The 15,898-nt window shown below is 51.7% G+C and overlaps 4 protein-coding genes across 4 annotated transcripts; all 4 read left to right on the forward strand.

The window, feature by feature from the left end:
* Nucleotides 1-1,040: 1,040 nt before the first annotated feature.
* MAA_06427 (RNA recognition motif domain protein) lies at nt 1,041-2,053 on the forward strand (the record flags this gene model as incomplete). The annotated part of the gene is made up of 3 exons (XM_007824425.1): nt 1,041-1,069; nt 1,136-1,772; nt 1,829-2,053. 3 exons carry the CDS (start codon nt 1,041-1,043, stop codon nt 2,051-2,053), a joined length of 891 nt encoding a protein of 296 aa, XP_007822616.1.
* A 2,047-nt stretch (nt 2,054-4,100) lies between these two features.
* MAA_06426 (uncharacterized protein) lies at nt 4,101-7,164 on the forward strand (the record flags this gene model as incomplete). The annotated part of the gene is made up of 3 exons (XM_007824424.1): nt 4,101-4,287; nt 4,374-7,036; nt 7,093-7,164. 3 exons carry the CDS (start codon nt 4,101-4,103, stop codon nt 7,162-7,164), a joined length of 2,922 nt encoding a protein of 973 aa, XP_007822615.1.
* Nucleotides 7,165-8,670: 1,506 nt separating this feature from the next.
* MAA_06425 (3-carboxymuconate cyclase) lies at nt 8,671-10,074 on the forward strand (the record flags this gene model as incomplete). The annotated part of the gene is made up of 3 exons (XM_007824423.2): nt 8,671-9,068; nt 9,149-9,611; nt 9,733-10,074. 3 exons carry the CDS (start codon nt 8,671-8,673, stop codon nt 10,072-10,074), a joined length of 1,203 nt encoding a protein of 400 aa, XP_007822614.2.
* Nucleotides 10,075-11,757: 1,683 nt separating this feature from the next.
* On the forward strand, nt 11,758-13,858 carry MAA_06424 (C6 zinc finger domain-containing protein; the record flags this gene model as incomplete). The annotated part of the gene is made up of 2 exons (XM_007824422.2): nt 11,758-13,529; nt 13,597-13,858. The coding sequence occupies 2 exons, from the start codon at nt 11,758-11,760 to the stop codon at nt 13,856-13,858; spliced, it is 2,034 nt and encodes a 677-aa protein (XP_007822613.2).
* Between the last annotated feature and the right edge of the window lie 2,040 nt (nt 13,859-15,898).

Consider the following 15,898-nt stretch of genomic DNA (forward strand, 5'->3'; position numbering starts at 1 on the left):
ATTTCAGAGCGGCGAGAGAAAAAAAAAAAAGGGATGTTGAGTGAGGAGAACGTGGCAGGCCCAACAGGTGGCACATAGCTGGTCGCCAAGAAGGCCGAGCCTCGAATTTATTCGAGGTGGTCGAAACTCTGGGCGTGTCACAGGACGAACCAGACCGGACTCTACGCCACACGGGGCTTTCGGTAGTGTCTCTCTGAGATTACGCGTGCGGCTTCCTGATTACGTGGTAGCGCAACGTCTTGAGCTGCGCCGCTCTTGGCCAAGCTTGGGCTCTTGGCTGGTAAACAACAGGCAAGCAGGCGACGAGGGTGGCAATTAACTCTCCCGCCTCGCGACGATGGTGACCCGAGCCAATGCCACTATTGTCCGAGGAGAACATAGCAGATCGACGAGATGGTCTGTTTATCCGTTGGGTCCGTAGCTGCCGATAATGTGGCAGCTCGTGAAACCCCGGATAGTCGGTCCCCACTCGGTACATGGGCATACTACTAAGTACTAGTATTAAATGAACATGTCTTAATGTACTACTCCCTGCCTTGCTTTCTTTGAAGCACCCATGATTTCTGGCATACGGAGTATTTCTTAGTACTAGTTTATGTTGGTGATAATCTAGTACAATTGTACATGTTTCTCTCGCAATTTTCCATTTTAGTGACCAGAATCAAAAGTCTGTCTTTCGCCCTCCTTGCCTTCCTTTCACTACTCCACGAATAAGAGTACAGTGAGCATTAGTAATAAATCAGAAGTGCATTGTCTGCAATGTGTCCTAAACCGACGTTGTCAACAACCCAGATGGGTCCAGGGTAGCTAGCTAGATGAGCATACGTCACGTGCCATGACACAAGCCACACATGCTGTGGCTTGACTTCTCGCCCCACGACGACCAACAGTCATCGCACGAAAAAGTGTTAAATTCGTCGATATCCAAGAAACCCCACGATCGCAACGACCAGCCCCAAAGCGCGAAATTACACCCATAATTTGCCTGAACCACGATTACGACGCAGGGGAGGCATATAGAAAATTCGAAAATCGCAACCATGGCTACGACGGCACCCCCGAAGGCCAAGTGAGTAACCCTGAAGAGAAGCATCGCCAGCCTGGTTTCGCATAGCTAACCCCACCCTCAAAATAGGCATGACTGGGCCGACGACGACGATGTCGAAGAGACCACCGATCTCCCTCCCCCCCAGACCATTTCCAACAAGGACGGAACCAAGACCATCATCACATTCCGATACAATGACCAGGGCCAGAAAGTAAAGACGACCCGTCGAGTTCGCTATGTTACGCACAAGGAGACGGTCAACCCCCGCGTCGCCGACAGAAAGAACTGGTCCAAGTTCGGCCTCAGCCAAAAGGACGGCGCTGGCCCTGCACCCGATACCACATCGGTCGGCGAGAATATCATCTTCCGACCCAGCATCAACTGGCGCAAGGATGCCAAGGACGAGAGCCAGGACCCCAACGCGCAGTCGATGAAGGACAAGCTCAAGGACAAGAAGGTCAAGTGCCGTATTTGCAACGGCGAACATTTCACGGCCAGATGTCCCTACAAGGATACCATGGCGCCCATCGGAGAGAATGGCGCTGCAGATGTTGCTGCCGGCATGGGCGACGAGCCTGCGCCTACTGGTGCCGGAGGTGCTGCCAAGAAGGGCTCCTATGTTCCTCCTGCTCTGCGTGGCGATCGTGCCGGAGCGGCTGGCGAGCGCATGGGAGGGTCCAAGTACGGCGAGAGAGACGACTTTGCTACGCTTCGCGTCACCAACGTAAGTGTCGTCCTGCAATTCTTGTACACGCGCCGCCTAACTAACTCTTTCAACAGGTTTCCGAGATGGCAGAGGAGTCAGAGTTACGGGATATGTTCGAGCGATTTGGAAGAGTCACCAGAGTGTTCCTTGCTAAGGACAGGGAAACTGGCATGGCTAAGGGGTTCGCTTTTATCAGTTTCGCGGACCGTGGAGATGCCGTCAAGGCATGCAGCAAGATGGATGGATTTGGTTTCAAGCATCTTATTCTCAGAGTCGAGTTTGCTAAGAAGGCTCAGTAGACTGTTTCTGTTGTCATAGGGTATTAGGGATCCGGGGTTAATGCATTTACATTACGATTTTCTTTCTTTCTTTTTGTTCTTTTTATTCACCATCCAGCCAGGCCTGACACATCACTCACTTTCCCGTGCATGCCTATTACGACTGAGATGGATTTTTTTTACGCAATGTCTGGTCTTGCGGTGTGCTCGGCAAGTAAGTCCCTGGACCGTCGGGAAGCTGGAACTGAACCTTGAAGCCATGTGGTTTAGGACTGACGTCCGGACGAACGAGGGGCAATAATTGGTTCTCGTTGATCGAGAAGGACGGGATTCTTCATGTGGAGGAGGTTCCGAGGCCAGGGAAAGATCGGCGGATGGCCTGGTGACCATAGTTACGGTATGATAGTATAATGCTGAACACATGTCCCTATCCCATTGGAGTTTCTCTGAAAAATGAAACAAGGCTGCAAAGCTCTGCCGCATTGCAAACAGAAATTCCTCCCTCTTCTGGGAAGCTCTGTTCGGCCCCGCACCGGTAAACCAGGCGACGAGTGGGGGAACTGGCCGAGTTTCGTGTTTTGCTCGACGGAAGCATTCAACGTTTGCTGCAAGCAACTTCGGTAGCCTTGAATGTTCTTTGGTTGACCAGTCTGCTCAAGGAATTACATAGATGTGAGTGGGCTCTTTTGGCTTGGGCTGTTTGAGTGATGTAGCAATGAGTGGAAGTCATTGGCTGTGCTAACAGGGCGTCGACGCTCCGCTTGCGTTGTTACTTGGGCTGCGTTTGTAAACAAGAAAACTTGAAGTGGAAAGACAATCGGCAAATGGCGCACGGAGCAGTAGCACCGTATGTACAATCTATTGGTGTAGTGCGGAGCGTGCAGGGGAGAAGGCGCTGATGGGATTCTAGATCATGACAAAAATAGGCTAGTGCTGGGGGCAATTTAAAAAATTGATCTCCCAAGTAGTGAACAGCCAGGGCATTTTTGTTGAGCTTGACACCTCGCCTTTTTGGCTTGTGAAGATGGACTTGGGCTGTCGACATCTCATGCAGGCGGGGAAACACGACGTCGCATGCCTTCCGTCGCGGATTGTGCGAGCCTATCAGCCCGTGTGGCCTTTCATCCGGGTCCATGTCGTCTGTACTGAGAACAGAGAACAGAGAACAATACACGAGTTGACCTGACTGAGGATAAATCTGGTGCTACTTTAGATATATGTATGTAAAGTACTTAAGTATGTACCCGGTAGTTTTCTAAAGCAGCTGCATTATTTATGCTCCAGGAGTGCCGTGACGGAAAAGTACGGTACACTCGAGCATGGAAGGTGCGGGCTGCTAATGCTGTGGCACGCCTTCCGTCCAATGAGCCCTTCTTCAACCCCTTCAGACCCCCCAACAACTCCGAGTTGCATTGCATGTGCTCCATACTCTCGCAACCTTCGAAACCCATGTCCTACAGAGCGAGTATTGCTAGCCACATGGCTGTCCGCACATGAAAGCAAAGTCGCCCGTCTTCTGACATCACCCGTCCACGGAGCACAGGCGTATTATCGATCTTGCGCCGAAGTGTGCGTTAATTGCCGGCCCCTGCAGCCGTTACTGGCCTGATTTGACGGCATCGCCTGCACCGCATATTCGCCTTGCATCTTCACAAGGACTCATGACACCTTGTGCCGAAGCCAAACGAACACTTCCCGCGATAACCTGGCCCATTCTTTGTGCCAGAGTGGAGGCTGCAGCGGCCATCAGCCTCTCCGCTGCGTTTGAACCTATGCCCACGCGAGCAGCTTCCCTAGCGTTCCAGTCCGACTACTTTAGTAGTAATCCGAGACCCTGCGACTATATCCAAAGAGGGCAATTGGAATTCGTCTACTCGGTGGGATAGCGTAGCATAGCCAACACGTCGAGAGTCCCTTGGGCCGCGAGCCCACATTTATCCATCACGCCTCCTACAACTCCCTCGTTCTTCGTGCCTCTCCGCAGCTTCCTGTTTCTTTCACCTCCCTTTCCTCCGGGGCAAGCTTTCTCATGCTTCATGGATAATCCTTCTCGGTGCTCATTGCAGACATGAGTAAAAGCACTGGTGTCGACGCTGAAGCGTCTGAGCTCCGTCAACGGCAGACGAGAGATTCTTCCATTGTTGCCAACCAACCACATGCTGTCGCCGTGGAAAGCCCGTCTACTGAAGACGGCCCGGACCATGACAAGCCCAAGTCAAATTCAAAGACATTTGGGCGAACCCCGGATGGCACAGGTAAGTGACCATTAACCATCGTCGTTGAGACCAATTGGCCTCTCGGTCAGCGCAGATTCCAACTAACCTGTTGTTCTGTCTGGCAGTCTTCATTGTGCCAACTACCCATGATATGGTATCGCAGCTTCTGGACCCACGGCAACCCAAGAACCTGTCTGATGCCGTTGTCCTCGGGATACTGGCGTTTATGATTCTAGTCGCTTATTCCCTACCGGCCGGATGGAAGCGACCCGTCTTCGCCGTCACCTTCTTATTCTGGAGAGGCTGTTACAACGTAGGAATCGGTGTGTTATTACATATTCAGTCCCGCCACCGACGTCTGATAACTTGGGCCAAACGCTGGAAGCTCTTTGAAGATCCCAAAACGGGCAACAACCCTCGACCTTGGCTCTACAACCTCCTCAAGCGAGAACTCGAAGCAAAAATACCGGAAGACTACGAATTCGAAAAGGCACCTTTGGAGTACAACACATGGTTAGTCTTCCGGCGGGTTGTTGACTTGATCTTGATGTGTGATTTTGTGTCATATTGCCTATTTGCTATCGTCTGTGGTCACACCCCGGAAGGGGAGAATATTATTGTTGGTGCTGCTCGCTGGGCCCTGGGTATGGCCTTGGTTGGATTCAATCTCTGGGTTAAGCTGGATGCCCACAGAGTCGTCAAGGACTTTGCGTGGTACTGGGGTGACTTCTTCTATCTCATCGATCAAGACCTGACCTTTGACGGCGTGTTCGAAATGGCGCCGCACCCCATGTACTCGATCGGTTATGCTGGATACTACGGCATCTCCATGATGGCCGCCAGCTATGAGGTTCTTTTCATCTCCATAATCGCGCATGCCGCCCAATTCGCCTTCCTGGTGACTGTGGAGAATCCTCACATCGAAAAGACCTACAACCCTCCTCTACCGAGAAAGAGGGACCTTTCCCGGCTTCAAAGTGATTCCAATGTGAGTCCCGACATGTCCGACCACAACTCCACCGACCGCCCGGTTTCTACTCCCAAGATGGCTACGCAAGAGCCACCAGTCCCGGTTCACAACATGGTTGGCTTTAGCAACATGGATCTTTTCAGAGTGCCAGACTCAATGGTTGTTCTCTTGCCCATGTACGTAGCCATCCTTACCCTGGCAACCCCAACGACGCCAGCCTGGCAGGCCTTCTTCGTAGCTCACGCACTCCTGTGGCGTGTCTGGTACCACCTCGGTCTAAGCATCATTCTTGACAAGCAGTCCAAGACCAAAATGTGGACCCGTCACTTTCTCAAATATGGCGAGAGTGCGGGTGAAGCCTGGCGGCAGTGGAAGGGCCTACATCACATTAGCATGATTATGTGCAACGCGTCATTTGTTGCCGCTTGTTACAAGATGTACTCCATGCCATCGGACTGGGGCTACGGCCTTGTCCTTCTCAAACACGTCCTGGGCGGTGGCTTGATTGCCTTACAGCTATGGACTGCCTTCAGTGTTTATGACTCACTAGGTGAATTTGGCTGGTTTTGTGGTGACTTCTTCTGGGACCAAGAGGCTAAACTTACTTACACGTCCATCTATCGATTTCTCAACAACCCCGAGAGGATCTTTGGGACGGCTGGTGCCTGGGGTGGCGCACTCATTACCTGGAGCAGAGCTATCTTTATTATGGCTCTTGTAGCACAGCTCCTTACCCTGTATTACATCTCGTACGTCGAGAGACCGCACATGCAAAAGATTTACGGCAGAAGCATGCGTGGAGAGGCCGGCCTCACCAAGTTTATCAAGCGTGCCTTGCCACCCCCGGTCAAAGGCTGGCAAGAAAGCGTCGACAAGGTCCTTGACGATACCACTCATTTCGTAGAAGATTTCATCGATAGCGCTCGCCCTAAATTTGCTTCTGGTGTCAAGACCATTGTGCGAGATACGTCTGCTCTCTTCAACATCGCACCGGCTCGGATCACTCTTACGAAGATTCCTGCGGATTTGGCTGGGTTGGACCCGAAGTTGTACTCGCTCTCTGTTGAGGGCACGCCGTCTGCTCTGTCAAATATTCACGATAGAGCCACCGGTAAGGAGAGCTTCACTGGGCGGTTCCCCAAGCACGTCAAGACCATGGCGTACGAGTATGGTGCTCCCTTGAGAGTGAAGTGGAGAGCACCTGCAAACCACAGCGACAAGGATTGGATTGGCCTGTATATGGTTACGGACAACCGCTCCAGAGAGTCTACTGAAGTTCCGTCTCTTGGGCGCTGGGCTCCCACAAACGAAGGTGTCTATGATGCCTTGACTGCTGACCGCAGCATTGTGACTCCTGAGCATCCATCTCCCAAGAGCGACTCGTCTGAGCCAGATATGGTGGAGGGTGAAGTCGAATTCAATGGAGACAAGCTCTGGTGGACGCAAGGTGTTTTTGAATTCCGATACCACCATAATGGCAGGCACATGGCCATGGCCATATCCGAGCCCTTTGAAATTCGCATTGCGCAGTTTGCAGAGGATGATGTGGATCTCGATTCCAAGGGCATGTACGCCGAAGCGGTCGAGGCAGCAATCTTACCGGTTGTGCGGAACTGTTTTGATAGAGACCCTGATATTGCACCATGTACTGTCGATGAACCATTTGGCAGTTATGTTGAGCGTGATGGCAAATATGCCAAGAGGATAGTATATGCCATTCGAGAAATGTTTGGTATCGAGTTTGCGCCGGCTGTGGTGTTGGCAGATGGAAACGTGCAGAAACTAGCATGGAGAATCTGCAACGCAAAGGAAGTCCTCGTAAGTTGTGCAACTATGCAACGCCGGTTGTACTGATGATTAACGTAAAAGTTTAGGCTCCATATAGCATGTCCCATTCAAAGGGATCTGCAACGCCAGCGGCCCAAGAATTTGATAATAAGACTTAAAGACGGGTTGGAGAGATGGAAAGAAAAGAAAGAAAGAGATGGAATTTGATTCGAATTGAACGCAAATGGAACCTGCAACAGGGAACATGATACGAAATTGCTCTCTTTTTTTGAAGAAACGAAAAAGAAAATGAGAAGATGATACAGGTAAAATAACAAACAAGGGGGGCACTGGTGTCGGTGGCGTTGTTTGTTGAATTTTGTTGGTTGCGGTGTGGCAATATTATTAACACGGGAAACGTCAAGAGGTAGAGCGACTCATTAGATGGCGAATATACTATTCAGTTGCGTGTTAGAAATAACTCTATGCTACGCGGAGGATGGCTGATTGTGGCAATTCAGGTGAATGCTTGTCGGAAAAGCTTAGGTATGGCATGCACTTGGAGTGTGGTCTGCCGACGGCACAATAATGGTGTTGTCCGGTTGGTCTGAAGCTACCCGAGGCTTATGTGGTGGCTGCACGGGGACTGACTGACCTCGCTTGAGTCCGCATGGGGAATGTAGCACATCATGATGGCCCGCGTGGAGCCGCAGTGCATGACAACCCGTGGTTCCCCTTGCCAAGAACCGGGTTCTGAATAAATGAAGCTCTGGTGGTTTATGCGCGTGAAATACGAGATGAATTATATTTTGCTGCGGACAAAGAGAATCCAATTGGAATTAATTGTACACATTGTCTGCACGGGGTGTTGCTTTTTCTCTCTCTCTCTTTTTGGCCGGGAGCCACCGTTGACAGTTCCAATCGACAATTCATTTGATTCCTGCATGCAAAGTACTTAAGCTACCTGGTAGGTACTAGTACCTGAGGTAGAGAACGTGGGGGGGCGCCTGGTACGCGAGCGGCTGTGGCTGCCAGGTCCCCGGCTGGGGTAAACCTTGAATCCAGGTTTCGGTGGGGGCAGCCGACATCTCATCGTCATATTCTCCCCCAAGGACAACAGCTCAGCTTGTAGAAGGAACATCTATTTGGTACAATATATTGCGAAACGAGTTATATGACGGGCGAGAGAAAAAAGAAATTTCGTCATTTATTGTTCACTGTTTCTTTCTGTCGGTACGTCTCGGTGAGTTGTCAAACGACCACAACTACCGACGTCTAATTTTCCAATTCCCCTGTCCCAGACTCTAAACTCCAAAACGGGGTCAATCCATAATAGGCCCGGCAGTCGTGCTACTAGCACTACTACGTTACCCGCAGCATTATTCAGTTTCCAGTCGTGCCCCCCATCAAGGGCCCAAGAATCCGGTCGTCTGACGAAGACAACAGTCCCACCAAGCATAATGCTCGGCTTCTCATCCATGCGGCATCAGTTGATCTGCAGGAACCATCATTTTGCTGTCCCCAGAGCGACAACAATGTGGGGGGTCAAACTTGAGACCTTGTCTTAGTTAAATAGTCATGACGGTGCCAGTCGCACTGGCGTGCGCTGCCTGCTCAATCCTTCTTTGTTCCCAACGTCATCAAGGGCTCTGCGGGCATCTATCACATTCGGCACTGCAGTCACGATGCTCAACGCGGCGCTCACCTCCTCGATGCTGCTGACGGCTGCTCACGCCGCTGCGAATGTGCTATACGTCTCGTCGTACAGCGGCAAAGTCACTACTCTTGCCTTGAACTCTGCCAGCTCGCCCTCCTGTCGTGCCTCAGATAACGTTCCCGTGCTCAAGGCCGTCTCCTCGACGGACGGGTGCGCGGTCAGTCCTTCGTGGTTGACGCTTGACCATGCACACTCGACGCTGTTCTGTATCGATGAGGCCCTCCCTTCCGACAAGGGCTCGCTGTCGTCGTTCAAGACGAATTCTGATGGGTCTTTGACCGCGCTGAACAAGACTGTTACCTTGGGTGGCCCCGTCAGTGGTGCGTTATATGGGCCGAATGGGAGTGCTTTGGCCGTCGCTCACTAGTACGTCGTGAGACATGGTCAACGCCAAAAAGGAAGCTCTCGAGAGGGACTAGACAGCTAACACGTTTGTTTATTGGTAGTGGTGCCGGTGCCTTGACAGCCTGGAACGTCTCCAACCCTTCCAACCTGACGCTTGTGCAATCGGAACAATACCACATGGACAAGCCTGGGCCTATTGCCGACAGACAAAACGCTCCTCACCCTCACCAAACCTTATTGGATCCTACCGGGAAGTTCATCCTCGTCCCCGACCTGGGCGCCGATAAAATCTACGTCTACGCCGTCGCCGACGACTCTCTGAGATTGACAGCCCTCCCTCCCATCGTCGTCAAGGCCGGCAGCGGTCCTCGCCACGTCGCCTTCGCATTCCGCGACGGCAAGACCTTCATGTATCTGGTCACCGAGCTCGCGAATACCATCATCGGCTACGAGGTTACTTACCCTGACGGCGGTATCGAGTTCAAGGAACTCTTCAACATTGATTCCCATGGTGCGGGCAAACCTGTTTCCGGAGCAGTATATGCCGCCGAGATACTCGTGTCTGTGAGTCTGTCCAAATTCCCCTTATGCTCCCGTATAAAAGGGACAACAACGAGACTCAAAAAAATAAAAATAAAAATGAAATAAAATGAATACTTACTAATGGAACGCGTTGTATGGGTAGCCTGATGCCAAGTTTCTGATTGTTTCCTCCCGCGGCGACAACACCTTCTCCATCCCCAACTTCGACCGCAAGAACAGCACCAACATCACCTCCGATCCGCTCATCAACTTCTCCATCGATGGCGAGACTGGTAGCCTCACACTCATAGAGGAGGCTCCCTGCGGCGGCCGTTACCCTCGTCAATTTTCCATGAACAAGGCTGGTACCCTGGTGGCGGTTGGCCAGCAGAAGGATGAGCGGGTTGTTCTTATCAAGCGCGACTCGGAGAGCGGCAAGTTGGGCGACTTCGTGGGCTATGCTGACGTTGCGGGGGAGATTACTTCCGTTATTTTTAACGAGTAGAGCTTCTTTTGCGCCGGCTGTATATAGGTCGTACGTATATATCGAACAATTGTATATTGTACATTGCCACCCGGTACACATCTGTGAGCGAGGTGTCCATTCCGCTTGACGTTGATGACGAATATTTCTGTTTTGGCGTGCTAATAATCCATTCATGTCAAGGACGGGACGAGGTAGCCCGTCCAGCGTACGTGCGATAGGAATCGAATATCTTCCTCGACAAGACGCCAGCCACGATAGACAACACTGGGGAGGGGCCAAGAAGCCAAGAACTGTGTTTGTTTTGAACTCCGGCAAGGCTCAAGCTACCTAGGTAGTAAGGAAGCGTTTCGAGATTCTGCTTGTCCGTGGTGATTCTCCGGTTCTGCTGTATGATGCTCGTTTGAGCTCTAGTTTGGATCAACAATCTTGGGTGCCTGCTCCTTCCTCTTCATCGAACCTGGTCTGCTGAGGTCGCCTCCTGCTCCAGGGATATACTCGGACGCATTGTGGGTTGCTCCTTCTGCTTCTAGACGCCACCTCCGCCACTTGGTGTGTCTCGAGCGCCGTCGTGTCAAGACCGTCGAGCCATTACATCTCGATAGTTCCTCTCCAACTCATTTCTTGCGGACCAGTCGGCGAGTCTATCCTTTCTACGTGGCACTCTGCAGCAGCGAGGCCACCGGACCATGGTAGTGAAAGTGGCAGATGCTGGTCCTCGCATCATGCATTGGAGTGCTGCCATTTCCTGGTCTGAACTCTTGGCCAGAGGCACCGTACAACGCCCAATGACAGCGCCAACCAAACCTTCCACAACCTTCCGCTCATCAGCACCACCACAGCGCGGAATACCAAGTGACGGCAACTCCTACAAATCCATAGTGTGCTTGATGTGGCTCCATGTCCGATTGATCCCCACACATCCTGAGTGCTCGTTAACGACCGCACGGACTGTCACCCCATAAAACCCACATGGTCTGGTCTTCCTTCTAAAATCTTAATCGGGCCAAGAGCGACAACAGAACAACCGTTGAAGCTTACTTTCTCATTGTGAATTGGTCAGACACTGAAGCTACCCCGTCTTGACATTGAATCCTGTGTTCGATGGGCTTCTAATCTGTTTCTAGGCTTCTCCTGCAGTTCGTCGATGCAGGTCGTAACTGGTTGTCAATCGTCCCTAAAAGAGGCAAACCTGGGAGAGGAGCAACCACACAATTTGCTTAACGTTCCGAGCCCAAAGCCAGCCCGGCGGGGCTCCGTTGACTCTACCTTGGTGGTTTGCGGCTCGCGTCAGCTTTGAGCCGAACCGTTCGTCAGCAACACCTAGCTCGTGCTTCTGCCAGCACCGTGAATGGCAGTCAGCACGATTTCCTGACATCGTCGATATGAAGCCGTGTTCACCCTGACAATATCGGGTTTCCGCTGAGTTGGATTGGCGGCGGGTTTCAATTTCTCGATGCTCCAGTGAGCACGGCACGGAGGCGACAGATGCCGATTGTTAACACTGCTCGAAGTTGCTCTGGTTCTTTCCGAGGCCCCCATATCCGTCAGCATCCGTCCTCCAATATCGATGCGCTCTCTGAGTTTCTCAAAAACGGTTTATATACACCCTAAACTTTTGCATCTTTCTCGAGGTACTATACTCGTCTTTTTGGATATCAGCTTGTTCCTCGACGGCCCTCATAGGGTGGGATGACTACTATAATGAACACGTCTCCCGATGGTCTCAAGGTGAACCAGACCTTGGGTGCGGGCCGAGACAAAGCCCACAACCCAATGTCGAGGTCACGCCTACTATTTCAGCCCCCAGACACGGCGCCTGCTACTCCTCTCCAGCTGGCGAATAGCGATGGATTATTGTCTTCGCTTAAGAGGAAATTAAGCGATTGTACCGTCGATTATCCTCGGCGCAGAGCAACTATTGCTGTGAGTAAACAGTCTCTATGCACGTCTGCCCGTTTTGTGTCACAAATGCTTACTCCGTATGTGGATTTCCATTGCCGGCAGTGTGAAGTCTGCCGGTCTAGAAAGTCTCGCTGCGACGGCAGTAAACCAAAATGCAAATTATGCGCCGAATTGGGCGCCGAGTGCGTTTATCGCGAGCCTGGTGTCAAGTTGGACGCTGGTGACAAGTTGATTCTCGAACAACTCAATCGTATTGAAAATTTACTGCAAATCAACCTGGCCGCGAACCAGGGCAGCGGCCTCCATATGTCACAAAGTTCATCATCAACCAGTAATGGGACTGCCAGTGGCGGCGACCAAGCCCTTCTGTCAAACTCTTCAAATACGGCCCCTACCATTCCCAATGGCGGTCTGGGCACATGGGTTAGTGTCCCTACTGGAACAAACATCTCAACAATGCCAAGATGCCATACAAACGCAACCATGCACCTGCTTCAATGGCCTCTCATCCGTGACCTCGTCTCTACTCCGTACGACCCTCAAATCCTGTTGCAACTAGAGATGGATCGAGAACCTCTACACACGCTAACAAAAACACCATGTGTTGACCTTTCAAACACACAAGCATACATTCAAGCATATTTTGATAGAGTCAATATATGGTATGCTTGTGTCAATCCTTATACATGGCGAAGTCAATACAGAACGGCTTTGTCGAATGGCTTTCGGGAAGGCCCCGAGAGTTGTATCGTGTTACTGGTGCTAGCACTTGGCGATGCAAGCCTCCGAGGAAGTATATCCCGTATTGTGCCGCATCAAGAGCCGCCGGGGTTGCAATACTTCACTGCTGCCTGGTCGCTGCTTCCTGGTATGATAACGACGAACAATGTCCTCGCGGCACAATGCCATCTGCTTGCTGCGGCGTATCTATTTTACCTGGTTCGGCCCCTTGAGGCTTGGAACTTACTTTGCACGGCGAGCACCAAGCTGCAACTTCTCCTAATGGCCCCTAACAGAATTCCACAGAAGCAGCGAGAACTGGTGGAAAGAATATACTGGAATACGCTTTTGTTTGAGAGCGATTTACTTGCAGAACTGGATTTGCCGCACTCTGGAGTTGTGCAGTTCGAGGAGAACGTTGGACTGCCAGGCGGTTTCGAGGGCGAGGAGCAGGGACAGGCACGAATTGGCCATGATGATCTATGGTACTTCCTCGCCGAGATTGCTTTGCGAAGACTCCTTAACCGAGCGAGCCAGCTCATATATTCCAAAGATTCTGTGTCATCGACAACTAGTCTGGAACCCGTTGTGGCAGAGCTGGACTACCAATTAACTCAGTGGTATGAAGGCCTGCCGCCTCCCTTGCAGTTTCCTTTCTCTCGCACAATGCTACATGACCCGATCCAAGCGGTCCTGCGTTTACGCTTCTATGCTTGTAAAACTATTATCTATCGCCCCTATATTTTGGCCGTACTGGAAAACGAGCAAGCGGTCTTGGACCCGGCGGTTCGCGAATGTTGCCACAAGTGCCTGGAAGCATCAGTGCGGCAGTTGGAGCACGTTACGGAGCAGTAAGCTAGCCGCCTTTGACCTATGTCTAAGTGTGAGGTATGTCGACGATATTAACTACATGTGCAGTCACGCTGGGCATATGCCCTATATATGGCAAGGGACTTTGTCTATGATGGCCCAGACGCTTCTATTAATGGGCTCATCCATGTCGCCGTCATTGATGGGCATACTTCTCACGATTGTACCTCATCAGAAAGCATTGGACGACCTTATCAATGAAGTTATCATGGAGGTGCAGAATTATGCATCCCTGGCACCAAGTTTGCGGCTGGCGGTCGAAATTATTAAAGAGGCCGAGGTACGACGGCAATTATTCTGCACTGGCTGAAAGGTGCTAAGTTGTCAATTGGACCAACTTGTGCTCCAGCTGTCGAATATTACGAACGAAGCTCGCCTGTTACGGCTCGCTTGAGCATGGCTACATCATGACTTGAGATGGATGACGAATGTTTTGGACTAATCATGATGTTGTTGCATTGTTGCATTTTTGTATACATACCAAGCCAGACGCGTGGCTGTGTTTACTGCTGTATCGATTGCGGCCAAACTCAGCGCAGTTTGCGACTGTACTCATTCATAGCTTCCACCAGGGCAATCGAGTTGCCAAAAGTGGCCCACATCCTACATGCATACTAATACACAACCTCACGACCAAAGAGCGGGTTTCCCTGCCATTTTAAATCAAGTAGAGAGCAAAGTGTGAGGCTGAGACAAGGATATTCTTCAACTGTTGGTGAATATGCGGGGATATCTCGACAGCCATGCCGGAACTAGTGTGGCCCGGGTACGGAGCCACGGTTTGTGCTGTCACAACGATGGACTATCAGCGCCGGATAATAAAGTACGTAATGGCTTGCAGTCAATGGATAAAATGCGGGGTGTTCAACCCCTGGACCCTGTCTTCATGTCAATTTGCTTACGGACCTGTGCATGTGCTGAGATTTCTGCCGAAAAGAAGAATGGTTACACAGGAGACCGGTGAGCCGGCCAGAAGTGCCGTTGCAGTGGGACGGGTCCTGGTTCTGGTAGAATACGTCGTGGCAGCCTATTCTGGGCCGTACCTCGGAGAATTTCCATTAGATTAGCAAATGCAGTCTTCGCAGTAAATTGTTACAATTTGACGTGTCGATATTCCCGGGCCTGGACGTGTCCCCATCGATGAACACACCAAGTTGGTCGGAAGTGAGAGATTCAGGATGCTACCGTTACGGGTTTGGCCTACTCCGTCTTATACTCGCTGATCAGGGAGATTGGGCTCGCTATCAGGTCGTAGAATACGAAGCCCAATAGGTGGTGGTCCCTCACCGAGTCGGTTTCTTCGACACGAATCCGAAAGAAGAAACTCATGTAGGATAGATAGTCTGGCATCGAGTCAGGATCGATGATGGCGTTGCGAATTCTGCTGCGTAGAAGGAGGTGAAGTCGTGTGTCGGCGCACAAGTGTGACCGCCACTGTCACCAAGCTTTCTGCGGTACTCTGTGTCAGTCGGCGGATATGAAGTAGCCACTGGCAGATGAAGTTTCGATATTCATGGAAGCGGGTACCATCTGCATTCACAACCCGCTTCCCCATTCCGGGTGCCAAAATATGGTCGCAACCTCTCAGTCACGACGTGTGTCAGTTAAGTGTCCGGCCGCAGTTCCGTTGCATCAAAAATGCAGCGAACCAGTCCGTTCCTTGGACCCGCCCAAGGCCCGGGCCGTGGCCCCACTTTACGTCCAAATGTTCAGGTCAGGGTCAGGGTCATCGGTTCCAGTTGCTGGTCCACGTGAACAACGGTGCCTCCGGGCTCACAAGCTCGGGGTCAGGTCACGGAGGGCAGCCCGTGCCGAAAGGTAGTGAATCGACGAATGACCACCGCTGACTTCCCCGCCGCAGAAGTCCACTGAGTGTGCATGGCCTGACTGAGGGATATTTTGGCCGTGTTTTTTTTGGTCCCTTATGCCTCGCCGGACTTTCCTGAGGAGCGAGGGAATTGTTTTGGGTTAGGTTTCACAGCTTTGCCAGCTCAGCAATGGAGCCGTGACGTCGTCGCACGTGACGGCGGAGAGGAGGAAGCTCCCAGGTGGCCAACCACCAACCACCCAACTTTTGTTCCGTCTGGCGGAAGGAGCAGCCACCGAGTGTGCATGGGGAAAGCGCCAAAGGCAGGGCCTCATCACAGCAGACTTTTTTTTTTGTTCAATCGACAGGCTGGTGACACGGGCGACGCCGGTGACACTGGCGGCTGGAGCGTGAACAGAGTCTTGTCTTGTTCATGCCTAAAAGCTCCTTGTCTTTGTGTGGCCTTCTCCCCGGTTTTATTCATCCATCTTTGCGGGCACCAACCGCTACCTCCAGACGCCTGGGCAGCCATCCGCGCTGAGC

Source organism: Metarhizium robertsii (genome assembly GCF_000187425.2).
Source record: "Metarhizium robertsii ARSEF 23 chromosome Unknown MAA_Scf_6, whole genome shotgun sequence".
NCBI classification, from domain to species: Eukaryota; Fungi; Ascomycota; class Sordariomycetes; order Hypocreales; family Clavicipitaceae; genus Metarhizium; species Metarhizium robertsii.